Source organism: Melanotaenia boesemani, chromosome 7 (genome assembly GCF_017639745.1).
Source record: "Melanotaenia boesemani isolate fMelBoe1 chromosome 7, fMelBoe1.pri, whole genome shotgun sequence".
Classification (NCBI taxonomy): domain Eukaryota; kingdom Metazoa; phylum Chordata; class Actinopteri; order Atheriniformes; family Melanotaeniidae; genus Melanotaenia; species Melanotaenia boesemani.
Window position 1 is genome coordinate 32,892,298 of NC_055688.1, and position 17,147 is coordinate 32,909,444.

At 41.6% G+C, this 17,147-nt stretch overlaps 1 protein-coding gene across 1 annotated transcript in view; it reads left to right on the forward strand.

Moving 5' to 3' along the window:
* Positions 1-792: 792 nt before the first annotated feature.
* tenm1 (teneurin transmembrane protein 1) overlaps positions 793-17,147 on the forward strand; it is a 218,828-nt gene continuing 202,473 nt past the window's right edge. Inside the window, exons 1-2 of the mRNA XM_041990455.1 lie at positions 793-898; positions 13,813-14,084. Coding sequence (XP_041846389.1) covers positions 13,868-14,084 — 217 coding nt within the window. The 5' untranslated portion in view covers positions 793-898; positions 13,813-13,867. The remainder of the gene's footprint in view (positions 899-13,812; positions 14,085-17,147) is intronic.

Sequence of the window (17,147 nt, forward strand, 5' to 3'; positions counted from 1 at the left end):
AACTTGCAATTGGGGGTTAGTAGTTAGAATTTCTTTTGGAAATAAAGACAGTTGCAATAAAGACTTTTTTTATATCCTTTTTTTGGTGGAAGTGGTGGAGGCACAAAGCAGTTTTACTTAGGGCACCCAAATGTCTAGATACAGCCCTGGAGCCGGTTCTGGTTATCAGGCCTGTTGTTCATTTTATTTATTTGTTTTTGTTAGCTTGTTGTTGTTTTTGTAAAAATGTGTTATTTAAAGGAAGGAAACCCAAAGTTTTTATCACTGTGTCTGTTTTAATGACTCAGCACTCCGGCACAGCACCTCGGTACAGCCATATGGCATCACCTGCGTGGATCTAAGATCCAGACGAACCTCCTGACGCCTGTGCGTGTTTGTGTCTGTGGCCGGTCTGTGCCACACCCCCTCCTCCTTGGTGCGGTGGTATGATCCAGGGATACTGTTATAGCAGCACCGAGAGCCTCACCAGCTACAGCATCACAAGTCCGCCTCTTCGGGGTTCAACTGCGGCTAAACGCACCGCGCCGGGCTCCCTGTCGCACGCACTCATTCACACACATTCATACACACACACACGTACACACGTACACACACACAGCGCAGCGAAGCTGGCTGGCAGGCGTACAGCCTCTGCAAGGAGATCCCTTTCCCCTCCGCGCAAATCGTTTCGTCGTCCTCTATCGGCATTCGAGAGCGAGCAGCATCAGCACCAGCACCGCCGCCTCGAGACCGACACAGAGAGAGGAGTCTCATCCACATCTTAGCAGGAGCACCACGTCCCCTGTCAGATCGCTGTCCGGGCTTGGGGTTGGGGCTTGGGAGGATTGCACAGTCTTCAGCATTTTCAGGCTCCTAACAGCAGAGAATCGGACTAAAGGGATGGCTGTACGTCGGAAAGGTGAGCGACGTGTTTAGTTCTGGCCTGTTTTTGCGGGCTCTCTGAGGGAGATCGGCCACAATGTTGCTCAGCTAAACGAAGCTTGGATGCTGAGACAACGTGAGTTCGCGGGAAATGGTTATTATCAGCTGTTCTGATGTGCTGTGCGTTGCTATGACCCATGTGTGCGCGCATGTGTGTGTGCATGTCAGCGAGAGGCAGAATGAGGGAGGGAGAGCGTATGCGTGCATGTGTATGTGTGTGTATTATAGTGCGGTTTAATGAAAATCGGTGCGCCTCCTTTGAAGTGTGGAGATGCAGGCTGACTTTGTTTGTTCCTACAAGCCTTCGTGTTTGACAAGCAGTCTAAATACTGACAATTCAGGTGTAGTAGCAGCAGGCTGCCTGCTTCATGTGTTCATCTGTCGTCTTGCCTCAGCAACGCTTGCAGCCTTGATTTGTTTTTGCTCCACTTCTGGCCCGTCCACTCCATCTCTATCAGCACTAAGATCCAGGAGGAGAAAGAGGAGGGGGGCTGTAGATCTCTTTAACGCGTGCCTTCTGTCCTCCAGCACCAGCAGCCTGCTCGGTCTGGGGCTAGACATGGACACCAGTGCAGGTCCAACAGGCACGTCAGGACTCATCTGAACACTGTGAGCTCCTGTATTCTGCAGCTGAATGTCTGTCTGCATCTCACAGTCCAACTTCTACCACTCTGAATAATGCTGCGGCTGGAAAGGCAATTTTCTAAATTATTGAATTGCTTAGCTTTTTTTTGCCCCCCATTGGAACAGTTTTAAATGTGTTAGGGCAAATAATTAAAAGCAAATGCAGTTTGATAAATCATAATTATTGTGAAGGCAGCACAAATTGGACCAGGATGGATATGCTCTGATAGATTTGAATTAGACCTCCTCACACCTCTTCTTCAAAGCAGATTATAAATAATTGCTTGGAGTAAACCACCGATTGCAATTTCCAATTTATAAATATGTAAAATAATAATAAGAAGAAGACGATGAGGGAAAAATATAACAGACAAAATAAAAAAAATAATATTTATTCCATTATCATTTTACTCTTAAACTATTAAACTATATTTGTTGCTTCATAAACAGAATATAAAGGGAAAAAAAGCTATATAGTTTACCTGAAAATGCAAATGCATTCTAGTATGAGACAATTTGTCAGTATGTCTAATACATGGATCTAATCCACTCCTCCTCCAGTATCTCTTTAGAAAACTGTATTGATGTTTGGATTGTTTCACCCATCAAACTCACCTGCAATCCACCTTATTAATTTAGGATTTGAACACAAAAAGCAGATTTAATTACAAATTTGTAGTCTCAAACGCAGTGTTTTCATTCAGCATGGCACCGTGTGTCACTGCCCAACCTGATGTTGCTCACAGTGATGGGGAAGCTGTGCCTAATTCTTCCTCGGCTCACAAGTTAGTGATAGTCAGGATAAAAATCAGCCTGTCTGCCTAAGCTCCTTGTGATTAATAGAATGCATGCATGCAGGAGGGTTAGCTAGCCCTCTCCTTCTGGATTTTTGCCCATGCAGGCACACATTCATACAGACATATGCTCAATGAAAAGGGAGATGATTTAGATGTATGGAACCTGGAGTGGCTGATGAGTTGCTCAACATTTATGTCTCCCTCTGTACTACTGTAGTGCTGATGGGCTATGTGTCATTGCACGGGGCTCGTCGCGCTACTGCAAGGTGATGTGTATGTGTGAGAGGTTGATTTTTAAGCCCTGCAGGGGTGCTGCACAGTGATTAAGTGCATATTTTTGAATGGCATTCACATTATGGCAACGCCTTACAATTAGAGGACAAGTTGTTGAATTGAAATGTCACTTCAGCAATTACACCACATGCCCACTGATAAGGAATTTCTGTCAGTCAGCCAACTAACCACAGGACCAATCAATCAGTCACATATTCAAGGTTTTACATCTTAAAGTCTGCCAACACATTCTGTTTTTTCTCCTCGACAGGAGCTGTTAGTGGACAGCGGTTGTCTCTGGGCTAATTATCTCTTTCGCTTGTTACACAACTCACTTTTTAATTTCCAGCATTGTTGTTGTTAAGCAGGTAGTGCATATGGCGTTTTGGAAATCCAAGGAAGCTGCTCAGCTCCTTGGCTTGGAGTCACATCATTATTTCAGAGCAGCTTCCCAACAATTTAGGCCCCGGAGTGGCGATTGTTAGGATACTGGCGTTTTGCCTCAGCTGTCAACGGATCCTATTCTCCTGAGTTCGAAAAAAAAAGGAAGAAACAAACAAATAAAACAACTCGAGCAACAACATCTTTTCTTACCTCTGATAATTTGTGTTTTTCCTGAGATTTGAGTGATATTGCATGGCCTTTGGATAGTGCATAACTGCGTGAGACAGTGGGGGTGTTCTTTTTGTTATCCAGCCCTGCATTATTTATGAATTTTCATTCCAGGAATGCAGTAGCCCCTGGCGCTGTAATGCTCCTCTCTCCCATGGATCCACTCACACACTTCTCTTCTGACCCACAAGTTCCCCAGCAAAACGAAATTTCCTTAACAAAATTGGGGTCGTGAATTAGCGGGAGGACACTGTGAAATGCATCCCCGCTTGTTTGTAAGATAGTGTGCAAACACTTAGTGCTGCAGTCAGAGTTTGAGCTGGCAGCCAATGTGAGGCCCAGTGGGAGTTTCAGCCAACCCCCCCAACCCGTCCTTACTGAATGTCCATCATCTGGTGAGATTGTAATTGCTGCAAAAGCATAAAATGTGTCAGAGCATTCGCCGCCCTGCTGATAATTTCAAAGTACACGCGCTCACATAATCAGACTTCTGGACTTGCAGACACCAACACACACTCAGATGCACAGAGATGTAACCACTGCGCAAGTTCAAATATTTACCTTCTTGCTGCAACGCTTCGACTTCCTCAAGAGAAATTGTTCAACAAATCCGGTAGTGCTAATTGGCTTTTCTCTTTACTCATCCGGCTGCGTTTGCCTCTGCAGAAAATGAAATGACCAGCACTGTGAAATCAAGATACAGAGTGGTCAAATTAATTCATAAAATTACAAACAGATGCTTTGTATGAACTCCCACTTAAAGAAAACACAGCATCATTGGGATAATAAGCAATAGAACCGCAAGTCTGCTTTGTACCCAAAACTGTGGGACATTAAATAATATATAATCAGCCTTTGTTATCTCAGAAATATCACATCAAAATATAATAAATTACTAACAAATATTATTATAAAGAAGCATAGAATACTTTGTCAAAAAAATCTCCATCAATCATTTATGGAGTTGGTTCCTATTCTTATTATTTCATGATTTAATGGCAAAAAATGAAAAGAATTGATTTCTTTTTCTGCCATCAGGAGGGTTTTATTTGTGAAAACACAGCTTCTCTCTTCCATCTTTTTTGCACCTCATGATGAATTATCCAAACACAATAGTGTTTATTTTTGTGTTGGGTCCAACGGCAGCAGAGAAAGGCACAGCAATGATATCAAAAACAAAATCACCTTCTGCTGCCAGTGATACAAACACACACTCGCGCACACACGTGTACATACAAGCCCCAGGCAGTCGTCTTTAAAGTATCCGGCTGTGTCTCAGCTGGCATCTCCAGGCCTTTATACTCTGTTGCATTTTCCTTTGGGCTACGGGCAAGAGTCAGGAACTATATACAGTTAAATAACTGGCGGGTGTTATGTGAGATTTTTATATTGCAATCACAGCCCCCCCCCCCCAACCTTCAAACCAGTCCCCTTTCCTTTCAGTGTCTAGTCAGAGGACAGAAGGAGACGCATGCTGGTCTGCCTCACTTGCATGTGTGAAGAGTAGCGCTAATGGAACACACCTAGATAAAGGGTTAAGATGGACGAGCTGTCAGGATACTTTTAAGTGTACAGTTTTTACAAGAACTTAATTTACGTTGGCAAATTATTTTCTGTGGAGATAAAGGCAACTATTATTAAAATGACTGAATAAAATCGGTTTGCTCTGATAATCTACAAACCTCATTTCCAGAAAAAGTTGGAGACATTTCTTAAATGAAATTTAAAGTAAAATCCAGAGTCCAGAGAAAAAATTCAGTGTATTCACCAATCCACTTTATTGCATTTAGAAAATATAAACAAATGTCAATTTAATGTCAAGGTTACCTTTGTGTTAAATCAGCTTTAAATCACATTTTTTAATTATTAGGGATCTGAAGATGCTAATCATTGCAATTTTGCAAAATGGAAAATTTCAGCAGCTCAGCAGTTTGTGATGTCTGTCTAATTATCTTCTTCATCCTCATCTCTATATGTCTAACAGGATACACACACACACACACTGTGTCCATGATATTATACAGAATGACATCTGACATAGTCCTGCTGGGATATTAACTTGATGGCCTTGATTGCTTTTGCACCTTTCATCCACAGCAGCCTTGATGGTCTTTCTCCAGACATCAGTTTTCCTCCCAAAGCAGCTGCAGTGTGGACCACATGTTGATATATGAGAGCAGATGTGTGGCCTCCTCCTCCTCATTTAACACAGTCTCAGGTTGCATTTCTGGATGCAGCAACAGACTGTTGCGTGAAAATGCTTTTTCAAGGTCTTCCTGAGCCCATGTGAATTTGAAATTATTGATGAAGGTAGCAGGACAGTTTCTTGTGCACTTCCATCAGAAGGTTTGAAGGTCATGTACATCCAACAGAGTTTTCCATATTTGGTCTTTAAAAACTGAGATTTCCTTAGACTCTTGAAATCTTCTTGTAATATTATGAACTGTAGATGCTGAAAGACTGAGGGAAATCAGTTTCTGAAACTTATTGATGATTCTGTCTGAGTTTGATGCACAGTAGTGAGCCAAAACCTATCCTTGCTTGGAAAGTAACTGCGCCTTTTATGGATGCTGCTTTTATACCCAATCCTGACACCCTCACCTGTCACCAATTAATTCGCTGAAAAGTCGTTTCTTATATATTCTATAAACCTTTCTCTTTTCTTTGTCACTCTCTCACTTTTCATTGTGTGTTTCTCTGTTATCAAATTCTAAATTGTTTATGTTCCAAATACAGAAGGAAAAAGAAATTAAGACTAATGATAGTTGTAAAAGTAAAAAAAAAATCCCTTGAATAAGCTGACAAAAAGTTGAAAGACCAGAGTATTTTGGTTACTTTGTGCACCTTGGAAAATGGTTTTAAACTGTGCAGGTGTGTGCTTATGCTGGCACCATTTCTCACTGTAAAATATTTATCAATGGAGTCAGTGGATAACTTTAGAGAAAGAAAAATCAATATGTGTTTCTTCCCCAATTCATTACCACATAAATTGTCCTTCACTTCAAAGTGCATGTTGTTGTTGTTGTTAGTGTCAAAGTAATCAAGTTAAAATCCATTGAATTTTATCTTGCTTTTTTTGACACAAAGGACAAAGGCTTGCTGGTGCTTGCCAGTGTTTACCACCGAGCCGTAGCCTGCGGCAGCATCTTACCTGCAGCCTCAGTCGATACATGACAATGATCAAAATCAGGTCTATGAAATATTCAGAAAAACTCATAAAGGATCAACCTGAAATGATGATTAAACTTGAGTTTTTTTTACTGTAACTTTCTTGTTGGCCAAGGAGCGAAGTGAAAACACACCTGCTGCATATTAACACACAATGAGGCATCAACAGCATTTCATGCAGCTACATTTGTTCCCCAAAACTGTGATTAATATTGCTTAGTGAATAAGTTGCATCTGTGCAAGCCTATTAAATGATTTATCTAACAACATAAAACACACCAATGTTACACTGTGGATCTCCCCATTAAACGAGTTCATCTTTTTCCTGCTGACTGGTAAATAGCCTCATGTGTAACATCAGTAATATTCATAGCTCTACTTTCTAGACGATCATGAATTATTAACTCTTAGAAAAGATGAATTGCTCCAAAATGGTTGTTGATGCTTCTCTGCTGGAAGCCATGTGTTATACAATGCAGAACAGTACAGTACAATGAAGTTCAGAATGTTTTTCACTGGATTGCAGGGGAGGTGTTTTGTTGCTTGGGTTTTATTTCAGAATGAGTCTTGATCCACCATGAACTCTGGGACATATTTCAAGTACGTATACCATCAGCCAAATTGACTTCTTACTGTAGAGGTGCATATTCTCTGCTGATTGCCAGCCAAGATGCCATGCCAAACAGCACAAAGAAAAGTGATGCAGGCAAAGAACAACCCAATATCTGCTCCCCTGGAAAAGCGGCAGCACCATGCAGCCATTTTTCCAAGTAAAGCAAACCTAATACATGTAATAATCCTGAAATCACACATGCTACAGTGCGCGCTGCATGTCATCCTGACCTGATGCACTCCAAAGAAAAATAGTTTGCAGAAATCAAATTTTTTTTGTTCTCTGTAATGTGCTTAGAAGACGCAATGATTCATCTGACAAGCAACAAAATGAGAAATGCAAATTTTATAAGGGATGTGCCCACTGCAGTTTTGCCTAGCAAATTTTTTTAAAAGAAAGGCTGAGGTAGAAAATAAGATACAGCGTAAATGCTGGGGGGAAAAAAACAAAGCAAGGTAAAAGATGCTGAAGAGAAAAGTGCTTAAAATGACTCCCTGCCATTTCCTCACCGCAAATACATTTTACACTATGTGCTATTGATTTTATGCTGATTTGTTTATCTAGAAAACTGCAGCTGCTCTTTTCTCTGTTATACGTGCAGTAAAGCTTTCAGGGCTGAAATCCTCACCAAGATATTTAACAGCTCTTCATTTATTTGGAGTGAAATTTTAATTTCCAATTAGAAGGTACAATTAATCTCCATGACATAACTTTGAGCTGCATGTCTATATTTATGTGGTCATATGGATGGAACACACCTGTATCACATCAGCTCACAAAAAGAGCAGAGTACAAGATTGACAGCTCGTTCCTGGCTGAATCCAGTGCTCTTTAAAGAGCTGCTCCTCTCTTTGTTGTGAAGTTAGCTCCTGAATGCCGCCTGTGCCTTTAACTGACACGAAGGCAACAGAATCAGAAAAGGGATGAGGGCTGAAAACAGATCTGAGGAGTGGTATCAGCCATAAGGAGCACTCTGGACTTCTTTATTGGGAACATCACACAGATCCCGCTCCTCTAACAGAAAATGCTGCTTGTTTTTTTGAAGATGACAAGCATTTCATTGTAACAGTGTAGATGGAAGATTAGCCCACTTAGCATTCAGAAATCAATCTGCCATGCAGCTCACAGGCTCCTTGTAGACCTTTTCAGCCACTCCTCTGCAGGACTAATGTTCTTTCCGCACTCATTTCTCTGTAATCAACAACTTCATAAAAGAAGATGCTCAGGAAATACTGGCTAAATCATTAATCACTAAATCCAATTTGTACAATCAATGGCATTGGATTATCAATTAATTTTGCATCCATAAGGCTGCTGCTTTACTTGTCTTTGCTTTGAATGTTGGAGGTTTTAACAATCAAATGCATTATTGAAACAGTTTTTTTTTTTTTTTTTTTTTTTTAACAAGGAGGGGCTGATGCAGACAGCTTAAGAGGTTGTCACTCATGGTGTAACGTATTATTTGTTAAGTTAGTTAGTGTGAACGGCCTTTTAGCCTTGCTAGGAGGACAGAGACATGCATTTATCTTGCAAGAGAGGAGGCATATCAGATATGTTGAAGGAGGCTTTGCCTTGTCAGGAATATTGATAACGTGATTTTGGGTGGTGTCTCTTCCTCTCTATGTATGTGTTTCTGCTTCTTTGTGGTCAAATGCCTGTGTGCCGCTGTGATGCATTGTGTTGTTAGACAGGTTAGCTGTTGCATTTTGCTGTAATTTTCCTGATTTTCTTTTTTTCCCTCAGCTTTCTGGGAAAAAAAACAAAAAGCTTTAGATCAAAGAGGACTACAGGTAAATATCATGGATAAAAAAGGTAATAATAGTGTGAAAAGCCTGTACCAAAGTCTAGCTCTAAAATAGAGACAAAAAAGTTTTAGCTACAGACGAGATATAAAAATGCTCTTTGAAAACTTAAAGCTTAGATACTCCCTCACTCTAGGCCACACTCAGAGGGCATGAATAGTGTAGGACCTGATGGATTTCTCCACACTGCTCAGGCATGGAGTGCCAACATGGGATCTGAGCCATGTCCACTATAAATAGTCAAATGGTCCAGGATGGCTTTCGAGCCTCTGACAGGTCCTGACAAGAACTGATCTGCTATCTGCGCAGACGCACAAACTTTATTTCCTGCTTTTCGGTCACACTCTTATTCCAAAGTGAATGCAGGAGGCACAGCAAGGATTGCTATGCTGTGGTGTCACCTGTGTAACTTGAACTGTACATATGCATTAACCTTAGGTACTGCTGTGTGTGGAATAATGAAGGTAAGTGGTGTACTGGAGGCTGAGAAGTAAATACATTGCAACAGCACAGAAAAACAGCAAGCAAGGGCTCACACAATATTGTCTTCCCTTAGAGGGCCAGTAAAGACTGTGTTGATTCTCTATGGTGTGTGGGTGTTCAAGTGTGTTGTTTGTCAGTAACTGTGAAATGCTATAAGTATGTGTAGGCGCAAGGGCAGTAGCTGTGTGTCCGTCGGTGGTTGATTGTCAGTACGTGTTTCATCTTTGAAACCTCACCGGGATGCCGTATGTATGGTGAATTTCAGGCGAGTGTGTTTTGAGTGTGTGTGGGTATGAGCTACAGTACGTGTTCTGCTGGTAAACTCGGCATTAGCAGCAAGAGATTTCAGGCTTGGTCAGCTATGAAAGCACAACTACGTGACAAGAGTGCTGCCGCCGCCCACAGACAGCAAGCCCTTATCCTCTAATTAAAACCCTCTATCACTCCATGTCTCACTTGGCAATCTCTCTATCCTTCGATTCCCCCCTTTTTCACAGTGAAATCTCTCCATCTCTCATTATGTATCCATCACTCTCTTTATCCTTGTTCGGCATTCAACCCTCCCTCCTCTTAGCAGCCGTCGAGGGTTCCCAGTAGGCAGTGTGGTGTTTTGTTGTGTTTCGGGTGGTCGAGGTATAACAGGGTCCTGTGGGTCCTTCAGGGCCTTCTCGTCAGAGTAGTCCCTGTCATATGCCTGAGGAACCGTGGCGCTGCTAACGAGTGAAAGAGAGCCCCATCTTCCCATTCACACACATGCACATAGTACACACACCCTCACACCAGGAGAGGCAACTCTCTGACAGCTCACTGTTTTCTCCCGTAGGACCTGTAGCCTGGATCTGCATTTACAGCTTGAAACTCTGCCCCGGTTTTCTTCCAGTGATTAAGCTGTTGTAGCGGGAGACAAAATCAAAACCTGCAAGCAACTACAGGGGCTGTCATGATTTGACTTCGGAGCATCTGCTGCAATAAGTTGAAGCTGAAGGATGAATGCTGTTCTCAGGGTTTCTCATTGTCATTTGGGTGGCTCGGGGGGCCTGTTTAGTGAGCGGAATTAGCTCATCTCTGTGCAAACAAGCTTGTAAGTAAAGTGCAAAGGCCAGAGCTAACAAAGAAAGTAGCTATCCACTCACTGGGGTCTCCAGGCTGTTATGAAAATAAGACCCTCTCTGCAGGGTTAAAATGTGTAATCCTTGAACTATACTGGATCAATAATCTGAGGAGCTAATATTGTCAGATGACACTCTGCTCTTCCTTGTTTATTTACCATTGTGAAACTTAATTTCCCTTCCATGGCTGGCCTCAATCCTCTCGCTGCTTGGATGACCCCCCATTTTGCTTTCGCTCTCTTCTTGTCCGTCATGATTTCAGCTCAGTCACTTCGGATTGGAAAGTGGAAATCGGTTTTAACTTGTCCTCATGTCCTTGCCGTGGCACATGAAGATTTCCGCCTGTGCTGTTTTTGCTTTTGTTGCTTTTGTTGGACATCTGAGGGACCCGCCCCCCTGGAGATGACTTGGAGTGTAAATCCTGTTTAAAAGCAACTGTGTATGCGAGCCTCCATTGCTTCTCTAAGCAGATTTGCAAAAACAGCACACAGCTCCATGGTCGCACTGCTTGAATAAATAAATGGATAGAAAGGGTGAATGGGGAGGGAGGGGGGATCAAGTGAGTGAAGGGTCCCATTAGATATTATTGCAGCTGTGTAGCCATAGATTAACACTCCTGTGTGGTTACATGTGTGTGTTTGAGTGTGTGTTTGATAAGAGACAGAAAGAAAAGGGTTAGTGGATGTGGATGGGGGAGGCCTGTAATGTGATGCATGTGTTGCACTCGGTGTTGTCACTTTGTATTAATTTTAAACTAAGTGGTGAAGAGTTCCTTACACACTGATGAATTATAGATTACAAATTAATTAGGAATGAAATCCCACAATAACATGCACATACATTGTCACTGCATGCAAACACTCATTGTTAATCAATTTGTGGGACAAATAAAGTACAACAATTTGTTTTGGTGTATTTTGTGAAAGCAGCACCAATAAAATCCATTAAGCACACACAGTACAATCCTGTGGTTAATACAATGGGGTGAAAGGGAGCTGGAAAGCCAGGAATATACTCTGATTTTACATTAAATCATAAGTTAAAATCATTTTGAGTATCTTGGAGTGCAGTCAAACAAGCAGCTAAGTTCTATTTGAGATTCATCAAGGCAAAGCCCACTGTACCATGTAGTACATTGCTTTACACACGTATAAAAAAAAAAAAAAAAAAAAAAATTTCCAGGGATAATTTTGAGAATTCCTGAATTAAAAATTTACTCTGGAACAGTGCTAATCCTTCCAACACCCTCATATTTTTCCAGGGCTGTTCTTGTTTGTTTTCCATAAACAATGATTTGGAGCCAAGCTCTGGTGCATGCTATGCTCCAAGGTGGCTTTTCCTCAGCTGCAAATCAAGGTCTGCGTTGTGCTCAGGTGGCACACACTGCCTTGTCCTAGAGAAGGCCCATGTGTCTTGTTTGAAGTGAGCTTGGCTCTAGGAAACAACCTCCAGGTTTCCACATCAAAACCGAGAATCAAAACCCCTAATGGGCACCCTACTGCGGGCAAGAATTAGCTGGAATAACCCCCGCCGTCAGGCTTACTCCTCTAAATGCAGGGGTCTCAGAGGACGAGATGGAGGGTGGAAAGAGTGTAAGGTAGAGAAGGAGGAGCAAGGATGAAAGGGAAGGAGGATGCCAGGGGTGGACTGGCATGCAAAAGCAGTTGTAAAAGAGAATCCACCAGGAGAGAGGTTTGTTATCCTTATTGTTCCCATCTCCTGTATACAAACAGGACAACATGTAAGCAAACCCTCTACCAGATTGTCTATTTACAAACACATGATGAGGGACCAAAATGGTGCACCCTTATGATGTATTGCATGCTTTCATTCTTGTGTGTAAGAGCGTGGCAGACATAAAACAGGTCTCTGCAGAGACAGGCAGCAGTCGGTGCCTGCAGCAAGCTCACAGGGTAATGTATACTTGCTGTACCAAAGAAAATTTGACACCAGTCAATCCCATTCTGACAGGGCAGCTGAGATAATTGCTGGGTTTGATTCCTTGCAATAACTCCTGCCGATCAAAATGAAAGACATCATGATTGCAGGGCAACCACAAGCGCATGTTCTACCAGCTGACTGTATATTGCTGTGCAGCTAGCATAGTTGGATATAATATGTGGTATAATATGTGTTGTAAATTATTTAGTTAATTGTGCTATCATTTCAAAGAAATATGGATTGCGCGAAAGATGAGTTTGGAGCTTTTATGGATAATTTGTGCTATGATAACATCTGCAGAGGATGAGAGTGAGATGAACATGCCAACGACTTGGCCCACTTTCTGTTTGCTGTCAAGGGTCAGTGGGCGGTCTGTACGAGTGTGCAGGTGCATGCATGCCGGGAATGAGGATGGCGAGAGCAAGGCCAGGGGAAAAAGTCTTTCAGGTGGAATAAAAGCATTACTGCAGTGATGGAAAGGTCAGCTGTAAACTTGTATCAAACTAGTGGTGATCACCCTGTGCTGCAGATCTCTGAGGTATTGAGCAGGCACGCTCTAATGGCTTTGATATATGGACTACAGGACTCCCTGAAGAGGTCAATGCCATAGCACTTTGTCTCTGTGAGCAATGACCCTCTCAAGCTCCATTTAGAAGCTTTATAACTGCAGGAAATAGGCTGGAAAGGCCTCAAGCAGGACACGATGAAAGACAACTAATATGAATGAAGTATTTTCTAATCACTTCTTCTGTGCTCTAATCATTGTCCCAATTAATCATTAGTTAAGGCCGTATAAGCACTCAGCACTGGACGTTATCAGAAGTAGATTTTGATGTGGTCGAGGGAGGAACAAGTGAATCTGAGCAGAATAAAGCTGAAAGAGATGATTTATCATCCCTTCTTTTCAGAGGGCAATGACGCCCAAAAAATGATGTCGAAAAGTGTTTCACCATCCCTTCACACTGACTGTGAGTCACAGCTGTTAATAATGACAGTGACAGACACAAGACTCTGCGACAAATTTGTTGATTTATCCGTAGCTTGTCAACAGTTTTCTCCAAAAGAGAGATAAAGCTTACAGTTAATAAATAAAGCAGTGACCGCAACTGACAGAGCACTAAACTGTGCTTGATTTCAGCCAATTTCTGTTCAAACGCATGCGGACATAATGCCAAGCATGGCAGTCCCCTTCCGTATTGATTTGGAGTTAACCTTTGGCGTGAAGTATGAAAGAAGCCACATGCTGTTTATGAATGCCTGCTGTAATTGGAAAGAGCAGATTTTACAATGTTGCTCTAGTGTGTTCAATAACAGGCTTCTTGTGGCATTTTTTCTCCTTTACCCTGTCGCTACCTTTTTATTTTCCTCAGCTGCCACGTCCTTCCTCGCCGATCTGTCCTCCCTCTTCCCCTCTATCTTTCCCCTTTCTTGTCCAACTAACACATCTCCTTTTTCCCATTCTTTTTTAGACTCTGTTCTTTGTGCTGTGGCTTTGCTGAGTGACTAAGTGGAGCCCTATCAGCCATGGAGGAGATGGACAGTAAACCCTATCAGCCATTGTCTAAGGGGCGACATGAAATGGAGATGTCCTACACCAGCTCATCCGACGAGAGCGAGGACGGCCGCACTCACCACCGCTCCTACACCTCACGTGAAACCCTGCCCGACTACACACACGAGCTTCGCCTCACCCTCGGTTCACACCGGGAAAGACAGAGCAACTTCAGCCAACCCCAAACAGGTAACTGGACGTGCTCGGGGTATCAGGTAGCCCAAACTTCACCAGAAATGAAGTAAGAACTCCTCCATTACATTCAAATTTTTAATTCATGAAAAGATCCCAGAGAACACCCATCTGAATTTCACAGCTGATTTTTTATTTTTTTTTTATTATTTGGTCTTGACTGCAAAATATGATAAAAAAAAATTATATATATATATATATATATATATATATATATATATATATATATATATATATATATATATATATATGCATCAAATATGATAAATCTCATCTCGATTTCAGATAAATAGCACAACTAAACACATTTTTTCAAAATAAAAACACAATTAAAGCCAATTTTGCATCACAATCACATCTCTTTGATGAATGCACTTCTTGTATCCAGATCATCAGCATCTGTGGTTTTAGAAAGGGCTAAAATTTCTGCAAGCATAATAATATGCAGTCTAGTTGTTTCTAGCATTCAAGCCAGTTGTCAACTTTAAACCATGCTGCCTAAAAAGATTTTTAGTTCTGGCTGTGCTGGCAGGTCTTCCCTGGTTTTGCTGATATCTGAAGGAAATTGGGGAACCGTCACTGCTATAGCGTTATGATATTTTCCTGGTAGATGAAATGTGGTCTGTGCAATTTCAAGAAATGCAATGTTTAAAAGGAAATGTCATAAATATGAAAGTATATGGGCTGTGTGCTGCTAACAAGATGCTTCCGGGATATTGTTACAGTTGCAGATGAATACATTAATGTAAAAGAATTTGCATAATTAAGCAACTAAAGCTTTCAGCTACTCAGGAGAGAGTATGTTTTCTGAATTCAGCAATATGATAATGTGGTGGTGCTACAAATATCTGTACTTATGGGAAGCAACTGGATGTCTTTACTTGGTTTAAGATCTTTGTTTAGTAAGTCCTTTATTTTGTTCATGTTGGCACATTCTCTGTATAGATATCTTTTAGGTAAGTATTCAACCAGAAAATTCTCAGTGGGGTAGTAGTGCTACAATCAGTGGTTGTTGTGTGTAACTGTCTCGGTTTTTCTAAATGTCAACAACATATTTGGTTATCTACACATGTGCAGTAATTTAAAAACAAAATTTAAAATTTAAGATTCAAGATACGTATTGTCATTATGCAAGCACAACAAAATTTTGAGCTGTCTCTTTGCTATAAGTAAAAAATGAAGGTAGAAAATATATAAAAGATATAAAAACACCTCTATATTTACAGAAAATGAGAAAGAATTTACAGCAGACAGTGATCTAATATTTGTTGATCTAAAAGCTACTGATTCTGACTTTTTGTTAGTGAGTCCACTAAAGGTCCATTATTATACCATCTACCATCCCTTCCAGCCTTCTCATAAGGATGTGTGGCCAATGAATTACTAGCAAGGCGTAGAAAGCAGGGACACATATAGAGATGTAGGACATCACTGTGCTGACAAATCAAAACCTGAGCTGTATATATGCAGGCACAGTCCAAGAAAAACACAATATTTATGAAAGAATTTGAGCCTGTATTGTAAAAGCAGAACATTCTGTACTGTGGACCAACATAGTCATTTCACAGTCCATCATACAATCTGGTTGTATCAGCTGCACAGGTCCTCTAAGTCAACACTAATGAGTAATCACACAGAAAGATATTCACATAGTCAGACACACTTATACGTACACACAGCACACAAAGAGGTCTTTAAAAGGACCTATGTGAATTACCTATTACAGTCCACAATGAGCCAGAAGGACAGTCAGAGGCAGCCAATTACCTCTTCTCCACGGAGGTGATATTTCTTTCCCACAGCTAAACTAGGTCAACCCCAAACCTTCCTGGCCTCACCTGGGGTGGAACACCACCCTTCATTACACAGACACTTGCAGACAGACACAGACTGACAGAGACACACATATGCACGCACACGATGACACACACACTGTAAAATTCTTCCCTGCCAGTGACAAGAGGAGAAATGGGCCAACACACACTGTGATGGATGGCCTTTTTGCAGGTCATGTGTGGTGTTAAGAGAGAAACAGCTCCTCATCAGGAGCACGCCGCTGTGCAGGGTTCACAGTGATCAATAGATGCTCCCTCCACCGCACCTCAACTCTCTGCTACCCTGCAGGACTTAACCACCATGCTAAGAAGTAGCACTAGCTATTCATAACAGTCACAACTCCTGACAAGCAAGCCACTGCTGGGATTTCATGGTTTGAATGCCACCTGCGATGGATTTTGTCGTACTGTTCGCCTTGCCGCAACTCATCTGTGACCATTAGTCATGATTTTGCCTCAACATCTCGCACAAGACTGTAGTGTTAGAAAGCACTTAGCTTTTCAGCAGTTTCCCAGCTTTTCTGTTTCTATAACAAACAACATCCTCTGCCATCAGTGTCATATGGTGAGGAGCAGAAGACCCCCAAAGCAGCCTTTTAAATGTCAATGGCAGCCGGTTCTGCAAAGCACATCTGTTCATCTTTGGGCAATAGAGTTATATATAGTCTACCCTATCTAAGTAACCAACTGTTAAGGGGGGACATTGCCTCCAGTGACGTTTTTAATGGATTACGGTGCTCCTGACAAAGATTAGCCAATTCGCCCCTCCTCTAATTCCCCACCCATGTACTTCATATTTTCCTTCATCTTTTTAAGTGGTACATTTTGATCTCTCCTCCCTTCCTTTCCTTTGCTCGCCTCCTCCAGCTGTTTATTTTCCCTAACATTAGGATTGCCTCTCTCTGTCTAATCCCACATCACCTCTTTACATTCTCTACATTGCACCTGTCTCTGCTAAGTCTGTTTGCATTAGAAAGATGGATAGACTGTTAGGCAGCAAGATCTACATCTCTGTGATCATTTCACAGTGCATTGGAGAGCTGGCCAAAATAATTATTTTTGTTTGCTCATTAATTAGCATAAATTAATTAGTTCACACTGTTTCACATTATGTTTACAGACATAAATTTGTTACAGCTTAAATATTTGAACTATTAAAAAGTAGCGGCTTTACAAGGCTCTGATCATTTGGGTTTGTATTTAAATTAAAACATCTAAGTCATCT